Source organism: Phoenix dactylifera, chromosome 3 (genome assembly GCF_051530095.1).
Source record: "Phoenix dactylifera cultivar Ajwa chromosome 3, Ajwa_hap1_PhDact_Kaust_v1.1, whole genome shotgun sequence".
Taxonomy (NCBI): Eukaryota; Viridiplantae; Streptophyta; class Magnoliopsida; order Arecales; family Arecaceae; genus Phoenix; species Phoenix dactylifera.
In genome coordinates, this window is record NC_143192.1 from 51,944,981 (window position 1) to 51,961,315 (window position 16,335).

Genomic DNA, 16,335 nt, shown 5'->3' on the forward strand with positions numbered 1-16,335 from the left:
ATGATAGACGACTGAAAACTCGTGTTATTTATATAAGTTGAACATCCATGTAGAAACTCTCATTATTACTATTAAGTGTCATTATATGCCTTTACGATTTTTTTTCTTTAATGATGGCCAAGGAGAAAGCCTTGTCATTATGCCAACATTATTAATATCAGCATGCACAAATAGAGGCTTCTGCACAAGTTGAGCCTTTATGTAGAAACTCCTATCATTAATACCGACATTACTATTACTAGCCTTGCACCAAGTAATGAATTTTGATGATAGCCAAACAAAAACTCCTACTACTAATACTAGCATTTTTAATATCAGCATCCACACGATGAATGAATAACTTCATAATGAAACGAGTTCTAGTCGTCTAGATAAAGTTCTCCTTCTGATTGGATATCAAATCAAAGTTGGGTTAGGTTTCAGCCATGATATTAAAAGCATGTGATCCGCAAACATATTTAATTATGACATAAAAAGTTCATATCAAGTAAAAGATTAAGTGCAGCTTTTGTGTGCTGGATTACATAGATCCTTACAAAATCCATAACAAAAAAAAATTAAGCATTTGAATTTCCACAGAGGTTCCACAGGGACAGCAATTCCGTGGGGAAATTGAAATAGACTTATTCCCGGTTTATTCAAATTTTAATTACCCAGAAAATTAGCCCAAAAGATTTACTTCCTATCCCCAAAAAACAGTTACTTATTTTTTTTCCTCGTCTAACAGCATCACTAGCTAAAATCCAATCGAGTGATATTCCTAGATTACCAGAAGAAAAAGACTGCAACCAGCAGGATTCCGAGTTATCCGAGGATAATAATTCCATAGGGGATAGACACATTCTCCAACCAAACAGGGCTGAAAAATATGGAAATTCTTGCTACAGCTGGACGCTAGGAGAATTCCAATATGTTTTAGTAACAACATTCAGTAAAAGTAGAGAAGTAATCTTTAATTGAGGTTTGAGAACTTTAGAGCAAGGTCCAAAAGTGATTAGCCGTTATCAAGCAAATCAATCGGCAAATATAGTTTCTTTTATTAACAAAGTTTATATGGCAGCTAAAAACACAAAATAGTTTCTTCATTTCAAAGAACTAGCAAATGAATTATCCAATATCTGACCGGGTACTCATCCTTCCTTCCTTTTTCTGCTCCTTGTCGATATTTCAATGAGAGAAACAATGAAATGGTAACTAAAAAGTAATTCAGTAACATAAGATACAAAAAAATTGAGAAAATATGTATAGAATATTTGGATAAATCAAATGGATCCTGCATATGCGCCTATAGACACCATAGAAACACCTCACTAGTGCACATATTATGCAGCCCACACCATATAAAACAAATTGGATCCTCCTTTTGAGGAAAAGGATCGTCCTCCTCCCATTCTGATAACTGGGATAGGAGGAAGCCTCCCTGAATTCAGAGTCGGTGGGAGTCAAACCAATCTCAATGGCAGCTCCCCTAGCGACTTTACTAACTCAACTAGTTGGCATCCTCGCAATTCAATGACCGAGCTGAGGAACCAACAGGCCACATTTTGAGCTGTGACAGTATGAAATCATGATATAGTCGTCTAACATTAAGGGAAGCATATTATCACGCATAAATGGTAAAATTATCACCACAGTCATCTTACTTAGACCACATGTTTCACTAGTTCCTATTGTAAAACACAAAACAATCTTTGAAGGCAAGAGCAGTTGTAGAAGGATCAATGAGATCGAAAGAAACAAGCCAAAATCCAATAAAGGAATACCAATGATGGTAGGAGGCATGCAGCAGTACAGTTCCCTCAGACACTTTGTTGAACTGATTGTGTTAAATTCATGCCAAACATGGTCAACCATCTGTAGTTGCTGCTGCACATGATCCTGAAGAAGAAGCACCAACACAAGAATCAAGAGACAAAACGCTAAAAAAGCTCTGTTATATCAAACTAGAAAATGACATAAAACAAAAATGAACAGGATACCACATCACCAACGATGTCAAAAAGTTCAATCCAATATTATAACTGCAATTACATAACCATCAGAGTCACACAGTAACAAAATTGGTAGCAAATAAAGTAAAAGGTAACAAGTTGTTAACTCACAGAAATATAGTATTAGCAACAGAAAAATCTCATGTTCATGTCAGATAACACATTTATCAAATCTGCAGAATGGCCTTGATCATGAAATACAACTTGAGAATTATATAAACTGGTAATGGATGTGGAAAAAGATATTATTGAAAAACACAAGGAATTTCTTAAACAAATTGCATGAAAAAAAAACAAAAGAGTAAGATAACAGTCTTGCCATTAAATATTGAACATTTTACTAGATACAAAGTCCATGACAAGCCATTCGAACTAAAGTTCTACATCTTTCGATCATGTTCGCCAGATCTTAAAAAAGCACATATGAAGTCTTCTACTTATGGATCAAGTGAATGCAATTAGGGGCATCCACAGGTTTGGTTCGTATAGAGTTTGGCCCTATCCACACCCAAACCTAAAATGTGTTAGATCCAAATCCAAACACAATCCTCTATACCCACCCACCCCCTATTTTTTGGGGGAGGGGGGTGGGGCTAATTAGCTGGGTATTTAGTAAGTTATCAGCCCCCACTGACACCCTAAATGCAATATCAATGGTTTTAATGGCACTGCAAATGATTTTGCTAAGACCTATCATTTAAAAGGTAGTCAGAATGTGTATTTTCATCTTTGATTTCTGATAATATATGCTTGTTTTAAGATGCGTAAATCATGATCAACAGTGTTGACTTTCAATTCATATTTCCATAATACATTTAGCACACTAACATACAGTGTCATACATTTCTTTGCTCAATTTGATGCAAAACTAATAACTTTTTCTTTAGTTTTTGGGCACTTAATTGCAAGCTATAATCAATTGTTTGGATCATCGGTTTCAATAATTAATCATCAACATACATTGGAAACCTAGTGTTACAGATTTAATGGAAATTCTTTGTCCAACTCGAAATATAAAGCTACCGGAGCTGTTTATTTTCCACTTGAGAATCCAGTAAAAAGCAAGTTTAGCATTAAAAATTCCCATGGCCATATAAACAATTATGATTTTGCACAAAAAGCATACGTCCTAGTAAAAACTTAGGATGAAATTTATAATTAACTCATTCCCAGTCAGATCCAAAAGCAATTGAAGACATGCTTGTTCTATCCAAGTAATTACACTCTACTAAAAATTTGTCATTAACTCTTCCACATCCCCCCCGCCCCCCACCAAAAAAAAAAACATGGAGGTGGCCAACAAGTTTGAAGGCAAAGCCTAATAGGCTTAGACACAAAACCAACTGGATGCATTCAAGCTCTAACATTGATTTAAGCAACATCCTGAAGAAGTTCTTTATTATAAATGCATTTTTCAAGAACACTATGGCTCCTTGCCAAAATGAAGTCCATGTTACAAGTATATTTCATGCTCAGATGTTAGGTTTTCTCTTTTTCCTTCTTTCTCCATGTTCTGCTTCATCCCTTCATCTCTTCATTATTAGTATTAGAATAAAGAGAATGATTGAAGAGATGATATCATCACCTGAAAGACTTTTAATAGCCTGAACAAGATCGAACCAACCTCATCCAAGCAGAATCATAATGAAATGACAATTACAACTGGTCCACCCACCACTCCGATCAGTTATTTTTATATCGATCAAGTTTAGTAGTGAATTGGCCTCTTCAGTAAATACTAGTCTAAGGTTCAACACTGGACTGTTTATGACACTACCAGTTGGAATTGGCCAATACAAATAGTATCACCCAGTTTTCGTTCCATACTCCATGTTTTGACAAATGGAATCTAAAGACATATCTGGTGATGATTATTTTTTAATTGTCAGAAAAAGATCACTTTCGTTGATCAGACCATATGATAATGCTTCAGCCAATTTATAGACTTCATATTAATAATGAGTATTTATAGCAGATCTTATGGGATCTTTTGATATAAACTAAACCATTATAGAACGGATGTTAATGTGCTCTTCCAATTACTTATATGATTTTGCTTTATGTAATTGTATTCCTATGACCACAACATGCTTGAATGTTCATGCCAATTTCATTTATCCTAATATTGAAACACTTACAACAGCATTAGTATATGTTTACATACCAATTTAAATTAAATGATTACATTTTAGTAGCATTCAGACTCCAAATTGGCCTATGATTGTTGGTAAAACTTAGGATGGTCGATGTCAGGTTGAAGATCGTGTATATTTGCTAAAGAGTCAATCCTTTCATAAAGTGACTATGGTTTAATGTTGCACTTTATGACTGAATTCATCTTGACATCAACTGATAGGGTTATATTTGTCATTGTAGTCCATGAATGATACATAGACAAACACTTTCTGCATATATATGTGGATTGCACATTGTATATAGGCAGATATCACACTTGACTCTCTTGTAGATTGTAAACGACTATTATCAACTTTAGGCTTGCTCAAATATAACATTCTCAGATTATATTACAATAGGGAGCACTCTTGAAAACTAAGATTCAGTTACTAAATAAGGCTAGATTTAAACTGGAGAAAAAGAAGCAAATTACCCTTCTAGACTCATCCACAACCATAACCATCAAGACTCATCCCAACTATCTTGTTCGGCATACATCAACATGAACAATAGTATATATTATTTGCTTGTGAAAGCAGAAATATCTAAGGAGTTTGGTCACGGCTACAAGTGGGATGAGAATAAGCGAATGAAGTAGGAATAATGGTAGATAAACTTGAAAGACAGAATTCTTATGTGGATACTATGTGCTATAGGTGAATAGGTATTAAGTACGTATTATAGGATGAGATGAAATAACGGATATACAGTGCACAAAACTGGAGAAAGTTAATAAGCAAGTTTTTGGAAGAGAATGATGAATTATTGCTAAGAATTCTCAGGGGAAAATAATATTTATATGTGGTGGTTTAAATGGTGAAATATGGAGCAGCAGAGGATACGAGGTGTATGTTGGAGAAGGCTGACTGCCAAAAAGCAATAATATATGTAATATTTGAGTTTCTCATTGGCATTAACTTTGACCTATCGTCAAAATTAGTTTATCAAGCAGTGGGCTATAGCTAATAAGTAGGAATCACCCAAGCACAAAAAAAAAAAGGTGGGGAATTCAGAGGCAACTGAAACAAAAGAATAAAAAAAAAAGCTTAGGTCCAAAACAAAAGGTCTACATCTGTGAAGCTAGGAGATGGAAAAACAAAGGGAGTAAAAAACAAAGGAGCAGGATTTAGAGGGAAAAAGGGGAAAAGTTTAAAGGAGGGATGATCCATATAGGAGCAAATAGCAGAAGTATCGTCAAGGAACAGCTCTGAAATAATAAATTACAAAATTCCATCAAAAAATGTCTAAATAATAGTAATATCAAATATGCACTTGTGGCCAACAGCTATTAGCTGGTTGCCACCACTCACCTAAAAACTTGCTGTTGGGTGGGGTCCAAGGTTCAAATCCTGGTGGTGGCATATTACCACCATACTGCCCGAAATATTTACCAAAAAATACTGCAACTTATAATGATCCATATAGGAGGTTGGTTTCAAAGCAAGATTAGAAATACTCTTGAGTGTCAACTAGATAAAGGAATAGAAAACTAGAGTTTTTCATTGAATTAAGGGTGTTAGGATGGACAATCAAGGGGCAAATACATATGGACTGTCAGGCAAGGGGATACAAATATGTGAATGACTAGAGCTATTTCCATATGGAAAAGGGAAAAGATTGAACGAAATCGAAGACAATGCTTCTCTAAGTTGAGTGCAATCCCTTCATTTTAGATACCCTAAGCTGCATCAATAAGATTACCTAGTAAAATCCTTTATGTGGTTATTTTATGAGTTATATGGATGAGATTCTTTAACATTAAAGAAACTCTGGAGGAAAAGATGGCTTATAAGGCAGCGTCGCATTGGCATGGACACAAGAACTAGACTCGAACCCATGTCCAAGTGTCTGATCTGGCAAGAAGGAGCAAATGAGATAAGGATATGTTAAAAAAAAATACTTTTGATTAAAATTTATAGAAATATGATATTATATTATACAAAAGAAAAGTTTTGAAAGTTATTATTTGTTTAAGATCTTCAAATATACATGTTTTATTCAAACTTCCTAACTAGTATAAGGTTTTAGAGAAATGGCATATTGTAAAGTCAATTTAACACCTACATTCTTGATCAATCTCTGAAAAGAATAAAAAATAATCACTTCTAGTGATATTATAGCAGGTCAAACTCATTGTTCAAAGAGACCAACTATTTACCAATTTTAAAGGTTGCAACATGGGGAGCGTAATCAACCCATTGATTGGGGCTAGCACGGAAAGGATGTCTTGGGGAGATCATGTGTCCCCTCCCCCCCCCCTCCTTCTTTCCTCAAGTAAATATGATTTTGGTTGGCTGCATTGGTTGTATGCACCTAAGTTTCCTCCCAATGTGCCCAAAAGAAAAATGAAAATAACAAAAGTGATAAGAATAGGAGTGTCTTATGTGTACAAATTCAGATACATCCTGGCATGTATCTTTCTTGGTAATACAAGGAGGTTAACTCTCTAATGTCCTACTCATACTTGCTCTTCAAGAATACTAAATTAGCAACAAAGTCACAGAAGTCACTTGTCCAGCCATTAAAGTGTTTTCCTACTTTGCTTGTAAGTAAATAGCTATTTTTATTAATAAGTCTATTTGATTTGTAATTTTTTGAAGAAATAATAAAACATAGTTTCTAATCAGAAATTCCATATTTTAAATTACTGTTGGACAAAAGACATCCAATGAAAACCATTTCAAGTCTTTGTACCTCATACTTGTCTAATTCAGAACTTCTATGCAGGTTTTGGTATTGAATCTAACTCAAGTGAGTGTGGAAGAGGTTGAGACTAGAAGGCTAGCAAGGGCCACTGTCACGACCCCTGCCCTGTTCCGGCGGGCCGCCGCGACGGTCCTAGGGTGCAGGTAGGCATAAGGCCACCAGCCACCACATAGAACCCTACTACCTATCAATCATCAATAAATTCTGAAAATTTTGGCATGATGCATACACAAATGATCACCTTTCCTATATTGACCTGTCAGGATTATCTCAATACATACAACAACACTACCTGTCAGAGCAGCAATCACATATTCTGTCACATAATAAACCTGGACAATATATAGCAATACATTATCACAGGCACACAACTGATCTGCACATATATATATATACCTGTTTCCCAATCCATCCATGGTCAACCCATATCCACAACAGGATCTATGACTGTAACTATACACTATATACAACAGAAGGTTTATAATACACCAAAAGGTATAAACCTCTATCTACATTATACTATGAAGCAGCACAGCTAGCAGGCAATCTCTAACCCTGCTCCTCTCTGTACAACACCTGCCCTGCAATCAAAAACACCAAACTGGAAAGTGAGTATATGAATACTCAGTGAGCGGAGTAGAGAGTACTATGCACATGAGACAAGATATAATCATGGCTCGAGGTGAAATCTCAAGAGCATATGAGCAGTCATCAATAACAGGGTGCACACAACTCAACATAAGAAATATGGAGTAAATCATCACAGTATCACCACAATCATAATCATCGGGAGCATATATAGAATAGTCAAATAAACATGAATGATACATCATGAATATGCTCAATAGATTATAACACTGAAATATGCAAATCGATGTGTCAATATGCGAAGTCATCACTAGACAGCTGTCGGAAGGTGGGTCTTACGCCCCAGGCGAACCACAACAACTTCCTACTGTCACATGCATATGCAGGATAAGACACTATATTGATAATGTAAATGCTGGCCAGTATCCAGAACAGAAATCCATAGAAACATCTCATATCTGTATACTAAACGACACCTTGCGGATCTTACTTTGCCCGGCGGCAAGCCATATATAAGTCACAGGACCGGCCGATCCTACGCCTAGGGCCGTATCCCCCCTAGGAAGGGACTGGGCTCCGCTCACCCAGAAGGCTACTATGTGCACACAGGCTGATGTCTAACCCCATCGACTATAGGTGTCCTGTAGATACTGTCAAGCCATGCATAAATGTCATAATGCACCATCCCAATACTCTACTAAAAAGGAGTATAATCAAGATTACCACTCACTCGACCACGGCCCAATCATAAACTAACATCAGGATTGGGAGTGAGGGGTCAAGGGAGTGCAATGCAACTCAATATATCACTGAAAAGGCTCTACAAGTCTTTGAAATAGAGGAAATAAAATTAATTTACAAAAGAAGTCATTTCACAATTCGGAACCAATTTGACTACTCTTCTACCCCTTGAAATTTCTCTCAATATTCCCTCAGTGCATGTACAAAATAATCAAGCATGGAGAAACAAGATTATAGAGGAATCTACTACAATATCAATCAATATGCTCAAGTGGAATCAATTCACACTTGGCGACATTCATGAAAATGAATTAAGAATGCTCATGGTGCAAAGTACATGACTTCCACTCACCTGCCAATCCGGCACGGTCCTGATACACCTCCAAAAATCTACAGTAGGCAGTGGGGGACTTCTTCCTCTTGTTCCCTAGCTTCTTGCCCAACTGTGACATGCATTAATTATACATTCAGTCTTGTATCAAGGACTCATAATCTATGTATCAATTATAAACATAGAAAACTTTAATTGACTCAACTCCCCCCTCACTAAATCTTCCTTTTTCTATTAATTAACTTGCTATTTATGTGTATTTTGATGCAGGAGCATTTCACTCACACCTTGGGCCATTGCTGTTGGGACAATGTGCGATAAAAAATTGAATCCTTTCTCTTTCTAAAATTTTTCTGAATCCCGAGCCGTCTCCGACTTCCCGAGTCGACCCCGGCACATCTCGAGTCGACCCCGGCACCTCTCCAGTCGACTCCGCCTAGCTCGAGTCGACCCTAATCTGCCCCGAATCAACTCCAGTTGACCTCGAGTCGACTCCGGCGCGTTTCGAGGCAACTCCCATCATTTTTCTCACCTTCTTCATCTCGGATGAACAGTAACCTAGACTGACAGCGGGTTACTTCATCCCGGTTTTGTTCCACTTTCCAAACTCCAAACTTTATGAAATTTATACCTAATATTCGACACTTATAGGGATTTCCAGAATAGTAAGATACATCATCATCGGAGGCCGATTGGCCCCCGAAAAAATTCACCGAAGTTGGGACTTCGACACAGTTTTTCCGCAGTCTCGGAAAAACCTTGTCGAAATCCGATTATTCCTCTTTTAACTACCTCTAAAATCCCTATCTAACCTCTTTATAGTCTCAAATCCATTAGAAGACTAGGTAGGGATGGGTATTTACCTTTTTCTTTTCGAAAAATCGAGGTCTTTGCGTAGAGAGGAAGGAGACCTACACTTTTTCCTTCAGCTGGCAGCGCAACCGGGGCTCCCTTCCCTTCTTCTTTCTTCTTCTTCTTCTCTTTTTTTTTTCTTTCCTTCCACCACCTGAGACCCAGCCCTCTCTGTCCTTCTTTGTTTCATCTCACCGCCACAGCACCCCAAACCCTCCATTTAAATCACATCACAATGCTAAATCCCCATTTTGCCCTTACCACTTCAATGCATCTACAATTATGCATTAACTTTTGATTCCTTCCAATTTTACCCCTTATATCAATTTTTAAGGACTATTCTATCCTTCTTTATATAAAAAAAAAAATTTAGGGTTATTACGGCCACCATCTGGGTGCTTGCATATAGGTGAATGATTTTGACAACCTCGTCAAAGAAGCTTTCATCAGGCAGCAGGTTGAAAGCAGCTCTTATGTCTTGGACTAGGAAACCTTGATGTAGCCCCATTGGTCAAAGAATACATAATGAGTGTTACCGGACAGTTTAAATCAGATTTGAAAATGATGCAGTCATTATAGATCACTTTTGTTTATCTGATTGCTATTTCAAAGAGAGAGTAACAAATAGAATAGAAGATAAGAAAAATAAGGGGAAGAAGTTAGAAGTAATGATAGTAGAAGAGAATTTATTTTGCATTGATTATCACTGCACTTGTTAGACGATGTTCTCTCTATCCTTTTATAGCCAAATACATAATAAGACTTGTTCACTAGCCCCTTATTCAACTAGGAAAATAGGATACTTTCAGAGTTCAGACTTTCTAAAAATAGCAAATTTCATATCTCTATACAATCTAACATAGAAAGCCATCAAAATCAATTTGAGAAAATTACTAGCAACTTAGGTTCAAACTCACTATAAAGTTGTAAGAAGATACAAAATATAGCACTTTTCCCCTTATGTAGAGGATTTGTTCGGTTCAAAGATAGTGAGGAATATAACCCCTTTATCCTGCCTTATTGCAATTTATCCCACCAAACGACATTTCCACCTCAGACTGACATGTATTAGACTCCTATAAATATTTCCATTTTATACCCTTGGAGGTGGACACGAGGTCCTTGTTTGCAAGTATGATATAGTAGATTTTTCTTAACAAGCCAATTTTACATAACTTGAATGCTCTCAATAGTTTTCAAGTTCATGATTTCACTGAAGAAGGTTAAAGTCCAATATCATGTCCTGTATAAAAAAATAGGATTGCCTAAAATCACCGACCACTTAAGGTGACATCAATGCACCCAAAAATCTTAACAGTTTAGTTCCAAAGGATTTTCCATTGGAGGTAGATTACTGCAGATGCCATGAATAATTCCCTAAAAATGCACATGGACTTGGGGGGATTGAAGCTTGCTGCATCCCAAAGTCCATATGAAATGAAAAGAAATACATGACAACCAGAATAGTGCTTCTCATTCCAGCACATCAAATAGGGTAGGCTTTACATGTATCACTCTAGCAATTCAATAACTAATCGACATCGGAAAATGTTCAAATGCCTGCTAATCAAATAGAAGAAGACCACTAAAATATTCAACAAGCACTTTCAATAAAGAAAAAGGTAAATCAGAACTGACCTTTAGTTTTCTTGGCCTTAGACGAACATCCAGCAGCCATCGCATTTCCATTCGCATTTCCATGGCCACAAGTCAAGATGACCTTAGATCCTGTACTCGAACTCCCCATGCACCGAATATTGCCAATCTCACAAGCATCAAAGTTCTCGCCATCCAATGCACCATCTTCATCCCCATCTTCGCCTTGCATCAGTGATTGCATGCAGTTGATCTGGTCATCACAGCGCACATTGCACGAATTTATGATGTGAGCACCAAGAAGGTTCCCCTGGGTTGCATTAGAAACCAAATCCCCGCCCATTCTCGCTGCCCTGTTATAAGGGAAGGCCCCAATCTCTCCTTCTATCCTTCCCCTTATATCGACAAGCAAGCACCTAAGCCTTGCCACCTCTGCATCCAGAGCTACTTGGCCCTGCAGCCTCTTCATCAGCTGCTGATTGAGCGCCCTCAATTGGACAATCTCATCCTCCAGCGAGGCCGTCTGAGCCTTCTTCTTCTCGCGGTACTTCCGGACAGCCTCTCGGTTGCCAATTGGCCTCTTCTTTGATGAGCTCTTCTCGGCGGACTCGGAAGAAGTCTCATTGGAAGGAGCCGAGAGGATCCTGGTGTGGGCATGGAAGCAGGTGTGGGTGTGCGAGAGGTCTCCCCCCGGAGGATTACAGGTGTGGGTGTGGGTGCAAGAGTGGCGGGGCATGTCCTTGACGCTCTCGTCGAAGAAGCCATCTATCCAGCAGTTGCCGGGCATCTGGTCCCCGACATCAGGGCCCGGGAACACTTCCGGGTTCGGGAAGTCGAGGTCCAAGTCGTCCATGGCCCAATTGGGCAGCAGAATTCCTATTTCAGAGGGAATTGGAAGCCGCACGATTCAAGAAAGGGCCGAAAGAATGTAAAGATTTGGATTTGGGGAACAATCCAGATGGAAAAAGAGAAATCTTGCTTACCAGAACCAGAGAAGGAGACCTCAATTCGATTGAAGACAACGGATTTTCCGAAGAAGAAATCTGAGAACAATGAAATCCTAGAAACAACCCGGACCAAGAATGGGAAAGTCGCGATTTTAATGGATCCCTCGTTGACGGGAGGTAGAGTAAGGGCTTGGAGGGCACGCACGAGTCTGCGACGAGTATTCGCGGCCATTAAGAAGGCTTCTCAAATAGAGGCCGGCATAGAGACGCAGAGAGAAGAAGGGAGGCTGCCATGGAAGGGAGGGGAATTCCTGGTACGAACCGAGCAAGTGAGAATATCTATTCGCATGGACTGGGACCCATTGGATATTAAAAAAAATAATAATCGCAGGGAGAAGTGGGAATTAAATGGGGAGGAAGTCTCCAGGGGAGATTAGGATCGTTGCCTGGAGATAGAAGTAGACCCCTAGCCGCCTTCCTTCCAAGATTACTCATAGTAACCCGTTTGTTACTGGTGAATCGTGACAGCTGACAGCGTCCACCACGACACGATGAGCACATTTCATGCTCCAGAATTTCGATTTTTTGTTTTTTATAAGAATGTTGCTCACGTAGACCTAGCTTATGTATAACCAACTCAGTCAAGAAACAAAAACATAGTAACCTATTCGTTATTGGTGAATCGTGACAGCTGACAGCGTCCGCCATGACACGATGAGCACATTTGATGCTCCAAAATTTTGATTTTTTGTTTTTTATAAGACAGTCGCTCGCGTAAACCTAGCATGAATATAACCAACTCGGTCAAGATACAAAACATGGCCTAAAAAAGGTACAACATCTATCCGTGTCCATAAGATCTGTACAGAGTGATGGGCAGCAAAGAAGGCAACTTAGTCAGTCGCTCTATTCGTCTTTCGATACACATGAGCAATCTAAAAGGAGTCACAGTCTCGCATCATCCGTTGTATATCGCTAAGAAGAGGATGACCGTCAGCCTGTCGCACAACATCCCGAATCCAATCAATCACCATGGTAGGGTCTTCTTTCAGGATAATCTCACCAGCCCTTAGAGCAGACCTCGCATATGTGATACCCTCTCATGTCGCGCTGAGCTTCGCTTCTATAACTGTCATATCACGGATGTATCGCCTTTCTACAGCAATCAGCCGAAAATTGTGGTCACGGATTAGGAACCCCATCCCACCTCTGTCTTCGTATAGTATTGTCGAAGTTCATCTTGAGGTGACCGGGGGATGGGTTCCTAAAATTCCTTCAATTTCTTCCCAAGAAGATGAATGGTAATAGGCAATTGCTACGTTGCTTTCTTATAATATTTTATAAAAACTAAGGTGACATCACGAGCATCTAATAAATTAGGGCATTTAGAGTATCGTTAGTAGGAGCAAGTTATTACCAACCTTTCTATTTTTTATTTTTTTTAATAATAAAAATATATATTATTATTATTTTTTATAATATCGCTGCCGACTCCCCCACTAACTCCCTCCGCTTTGAAGCTGAATTGGACTTGCAATTTGCTGAAGTGAGGCTTGAGAAGCAATTTCAGAGAATTTTCTTTAACACATTTGGGCTTCTAAAGTTGGGATATGCTTGATTGTAATATGGTCAGCGGCAGTTTTCTTTTTCATAAACTAGATATAATTTTCCTCCTGAGATAGCAAGTCGGATTACAGAAATTCTGATACCACTTCTTAATCTAGTATGGGGTGATGCAGAGAAATCAGTATTAATCAAAGTCAAGTGACACTAGTAAGAGGATATGTAAATATATCAATGCCTCTATAAGACAAAATTTGAGTTGGATATGTATTAAGACATTTTTGGCGGAAAATTACTTGGGCTGCGCTTACCATGTAAACCTACATTAGTTCTAAGGCACCTTCTTAATAATCAAACTGCTTGTTGTGATCATTGCCCAACTGCTGCAAGGGATGTTGACCACTTATTGATTCATTGTCCGCTGGCAAGAAACACCAAGCAACTTTTCCAACGCACAATCTTATGCTCCTAGCCTGGCTCTATTGGAATTCTCGTCAGATCATCATCAACTGATGATGAAGAGGGTGGCAATGGCTCATCATGAATTCCAGCATTACCAATATCAGTCCTATACGATGGGTGGGATACTATTGTTTCTCTTTTTTTTCAATTATTTTTGAAATGTAGTATAACAATATCACAAATTATAATAAATAGAAGGCTTCAATAAATAAATTTCTATTGCATATTAAGTAATAAAATCTAATAATTGACAAGCAAAAACGTTTAATATTAACATTAGTGTCATTAATACCGGCATTAACATGGCCAATAGCGAACTCTACATAAGCTGAACCTCCATGCAGAAACTCTCGTTAGTAATACCAACTGTGCATCATGTGAAGTATATGATTTTTTCTTCAGTTCCCAACTATTCTCGAAATACAATGAACTTTAATGGTGGTCGAGAAGAAACCTCCATCATTATCCTGGTGTCATTAAGATCCGCATTTACATGGTTAATAGAGACTATGCACAAGCTGAGCCTCTATATAGAAACTTTCATCAATAATACCGGTGTTACTAATACTAGCTTTGCACGAAGCAATGAACTTTAATAATGGTCAAGCAAATACTCCTGTAACTAATACTGGCATCATTAACCCCAGCATCTACATGATGAATGAAAAACTTTGTACAAAAGCCTTCATATATAAATTCACATCATCAATATCGACATTATTAACATCGACCCTACATGATGTATAGTATTTTTTCCTTTTTCCAACTATTTTTGAGATGCAATATGATAATACAAATTATAATAAATAGAAGATTTCAATAAATAAATTTTTATTACATATTAAGTAATAAAATTTAATTATAGACAACTGGAAACTCGTGTTATCTATATAAGTTGAACATCCATATAGAAACTCTCATTGTTACTATTAAGTGTCATTATATGCCTTCACGATTTTTTTTCTTTAATGATAGCCAAGGAGAAAGCCTTGTCATTGTGCCTACATTATTAAGATCAACATGCACAAATAGAGGATTCTGCACAAGTTGAGCCTTTACGTAGAAACTCCTATCATTAATAACGACATTGCTATTACTAGCCTTGCACCAAGTAATGAATTTTGATGACAGCCAAGCAAAAATTCCTACCACTAATACTAGTATTTTTAATATTAGCATCACATGTTGAATGAATAACTTCATAATGAAATGAGTTCTAGTCGTCTAGATAAAGTTCTCCTTTCTGATTGGATATCAAATCAAAGTTGGGTTAGGTTTCAGCCATGATATTAAAAACATGTGATCCGTAAACATATTTAATTATGTTATAAAATGTTCATATCAAGTAAAAGATTAAGTGCAGATTTTGTGTGCTGGATTACATAGATCCTTACAAAATCCATAACAAAAAAAATTAAGCATTTGAATTTCCACAGAGGTTCCACAGGGACAGCAATTCCGTGGGGAAATTGAAATAGACTTATTCCCGGTTTATTCAAATTCTAATTACCCAGAAAATGAGCCCAAAAGATTTACTTCCTATCCCCAAAAAACAGTTACTTATATTTTTTCCTCGTCTAACAGCATCACTAGCTAAAATCCAATCGAGTGATGTTCCTAGATTACCAGAAGAAAAAGACTGCAACCAGCAGGATTCCGAGTTGTCCGAGGATAATAATTCCATAGGGGATAGACACATTCTCCAACCAAACAGGGCTGAAAAATATGGAAATTCTTGCTACAGCTGGACGCTAGGAGAATTCCAATATGTTTTAGTAACAACATTCAGTAAAAGTAGAGAAGCAATCTTTAATTGAGGTTTGAGAACTTTAGAGCAAGGTCCAAAAGTGATTAGCCGTTATCAAGCAAATCAATTAGCAAATATAGTTTCTTTTATTAACAATAGTTTATATCGCAGCTAAAAACACAAAATAGTTTCTTCATTTCAAAGAACTAGCAAATGAATTATCCAATATCTGACCCGGTACTCATCCTTCCTTCCTTTTTCTGCTCCTTGTCGATATTTCAATGAGAGAAACAATGAAATGATAACTAAAAAGTAATTCAGTAACATAAGACACAAAAAAATTGAGAAAATATGCATAAAATATTTGGATAAATCAAATGGATCCTGCATATGCGCCTATAGACACCATAGAAACACAGTAATCACCTCACTAGTCCACATGTCATGCAGCCCACACCATATAAAACAAAATGGATCATCCTCCTTTTGAGGAAGAGGATCATCCTCCTCCCATTCTGATAACTGGGATAGGAGGAAGCCTCCCTGAATTCAGAGTCGGTGGGAGTCAAACCAGTCTCAATGGCACCTCCCCTAGCGACTTTACCAACTCAACTAGTTGGCATCCCCGCAATTCAA

At 37.7% G+C, this 16,335-nt stretch overlaps 1 protein-coding gene and 1 long non-coding RNA gene across 4 annotated transcripts in view; one reads left to right on the forward strand and one right to left on the reverse strand.

Moving 5' to 3' along the window:
• Window positions 1-16,335, forward strand: part of LOC149768139 (uncharacterized) — a 34,852-nt gene that overhangs the window by 12,009 nt on the left and 6,508 nt on the right. The window contains exon 2 of one of the 2 annotated variants that reach the window (XR_016399987.1): window positions 6,894-7,015. This is a non-coding gene — a long non-coding RNA (uncharacterized LOC149768139). Of the gene's footprint in view, window positions 1-6,893; window positions 15,315-16,335 lie in introns of those variants that run through there. The other variant, XR_016399986.1, reaches the window with a different exon arrangement.
• Window positions 1,773-12,159, reverse strand: LOC149768140 (basic leucine zipper 23-like). 2 transcript variants are annotated; one of them, XM_089929771.1, is made up of 3 exons: window positions 11,964-12,159; window positions 11,023-11,856; window positions 1,773-1,878 (listed from the first exon to the last, which is right to left on the reverse strand). In XM_089929771.1, exons 1-3 carry the CDS (start codon window positions 12,157-12,159, stop codon window positions 1,847-1,849), a joined length of 1,062 nt encoding a protein of 353 aa, XP_089785897.1. In that variant the 3' UTR covers window positions 1,773-1,846. The 2 variants fall into 2 exon arrangements, with proteins under 2 accessions (XP_089785897.1, XP_089785898.1); XM_089929772.1 differs by lacking the exon at window positions 1,773-1,878 and adding an exon at window positions 7,245-7,453.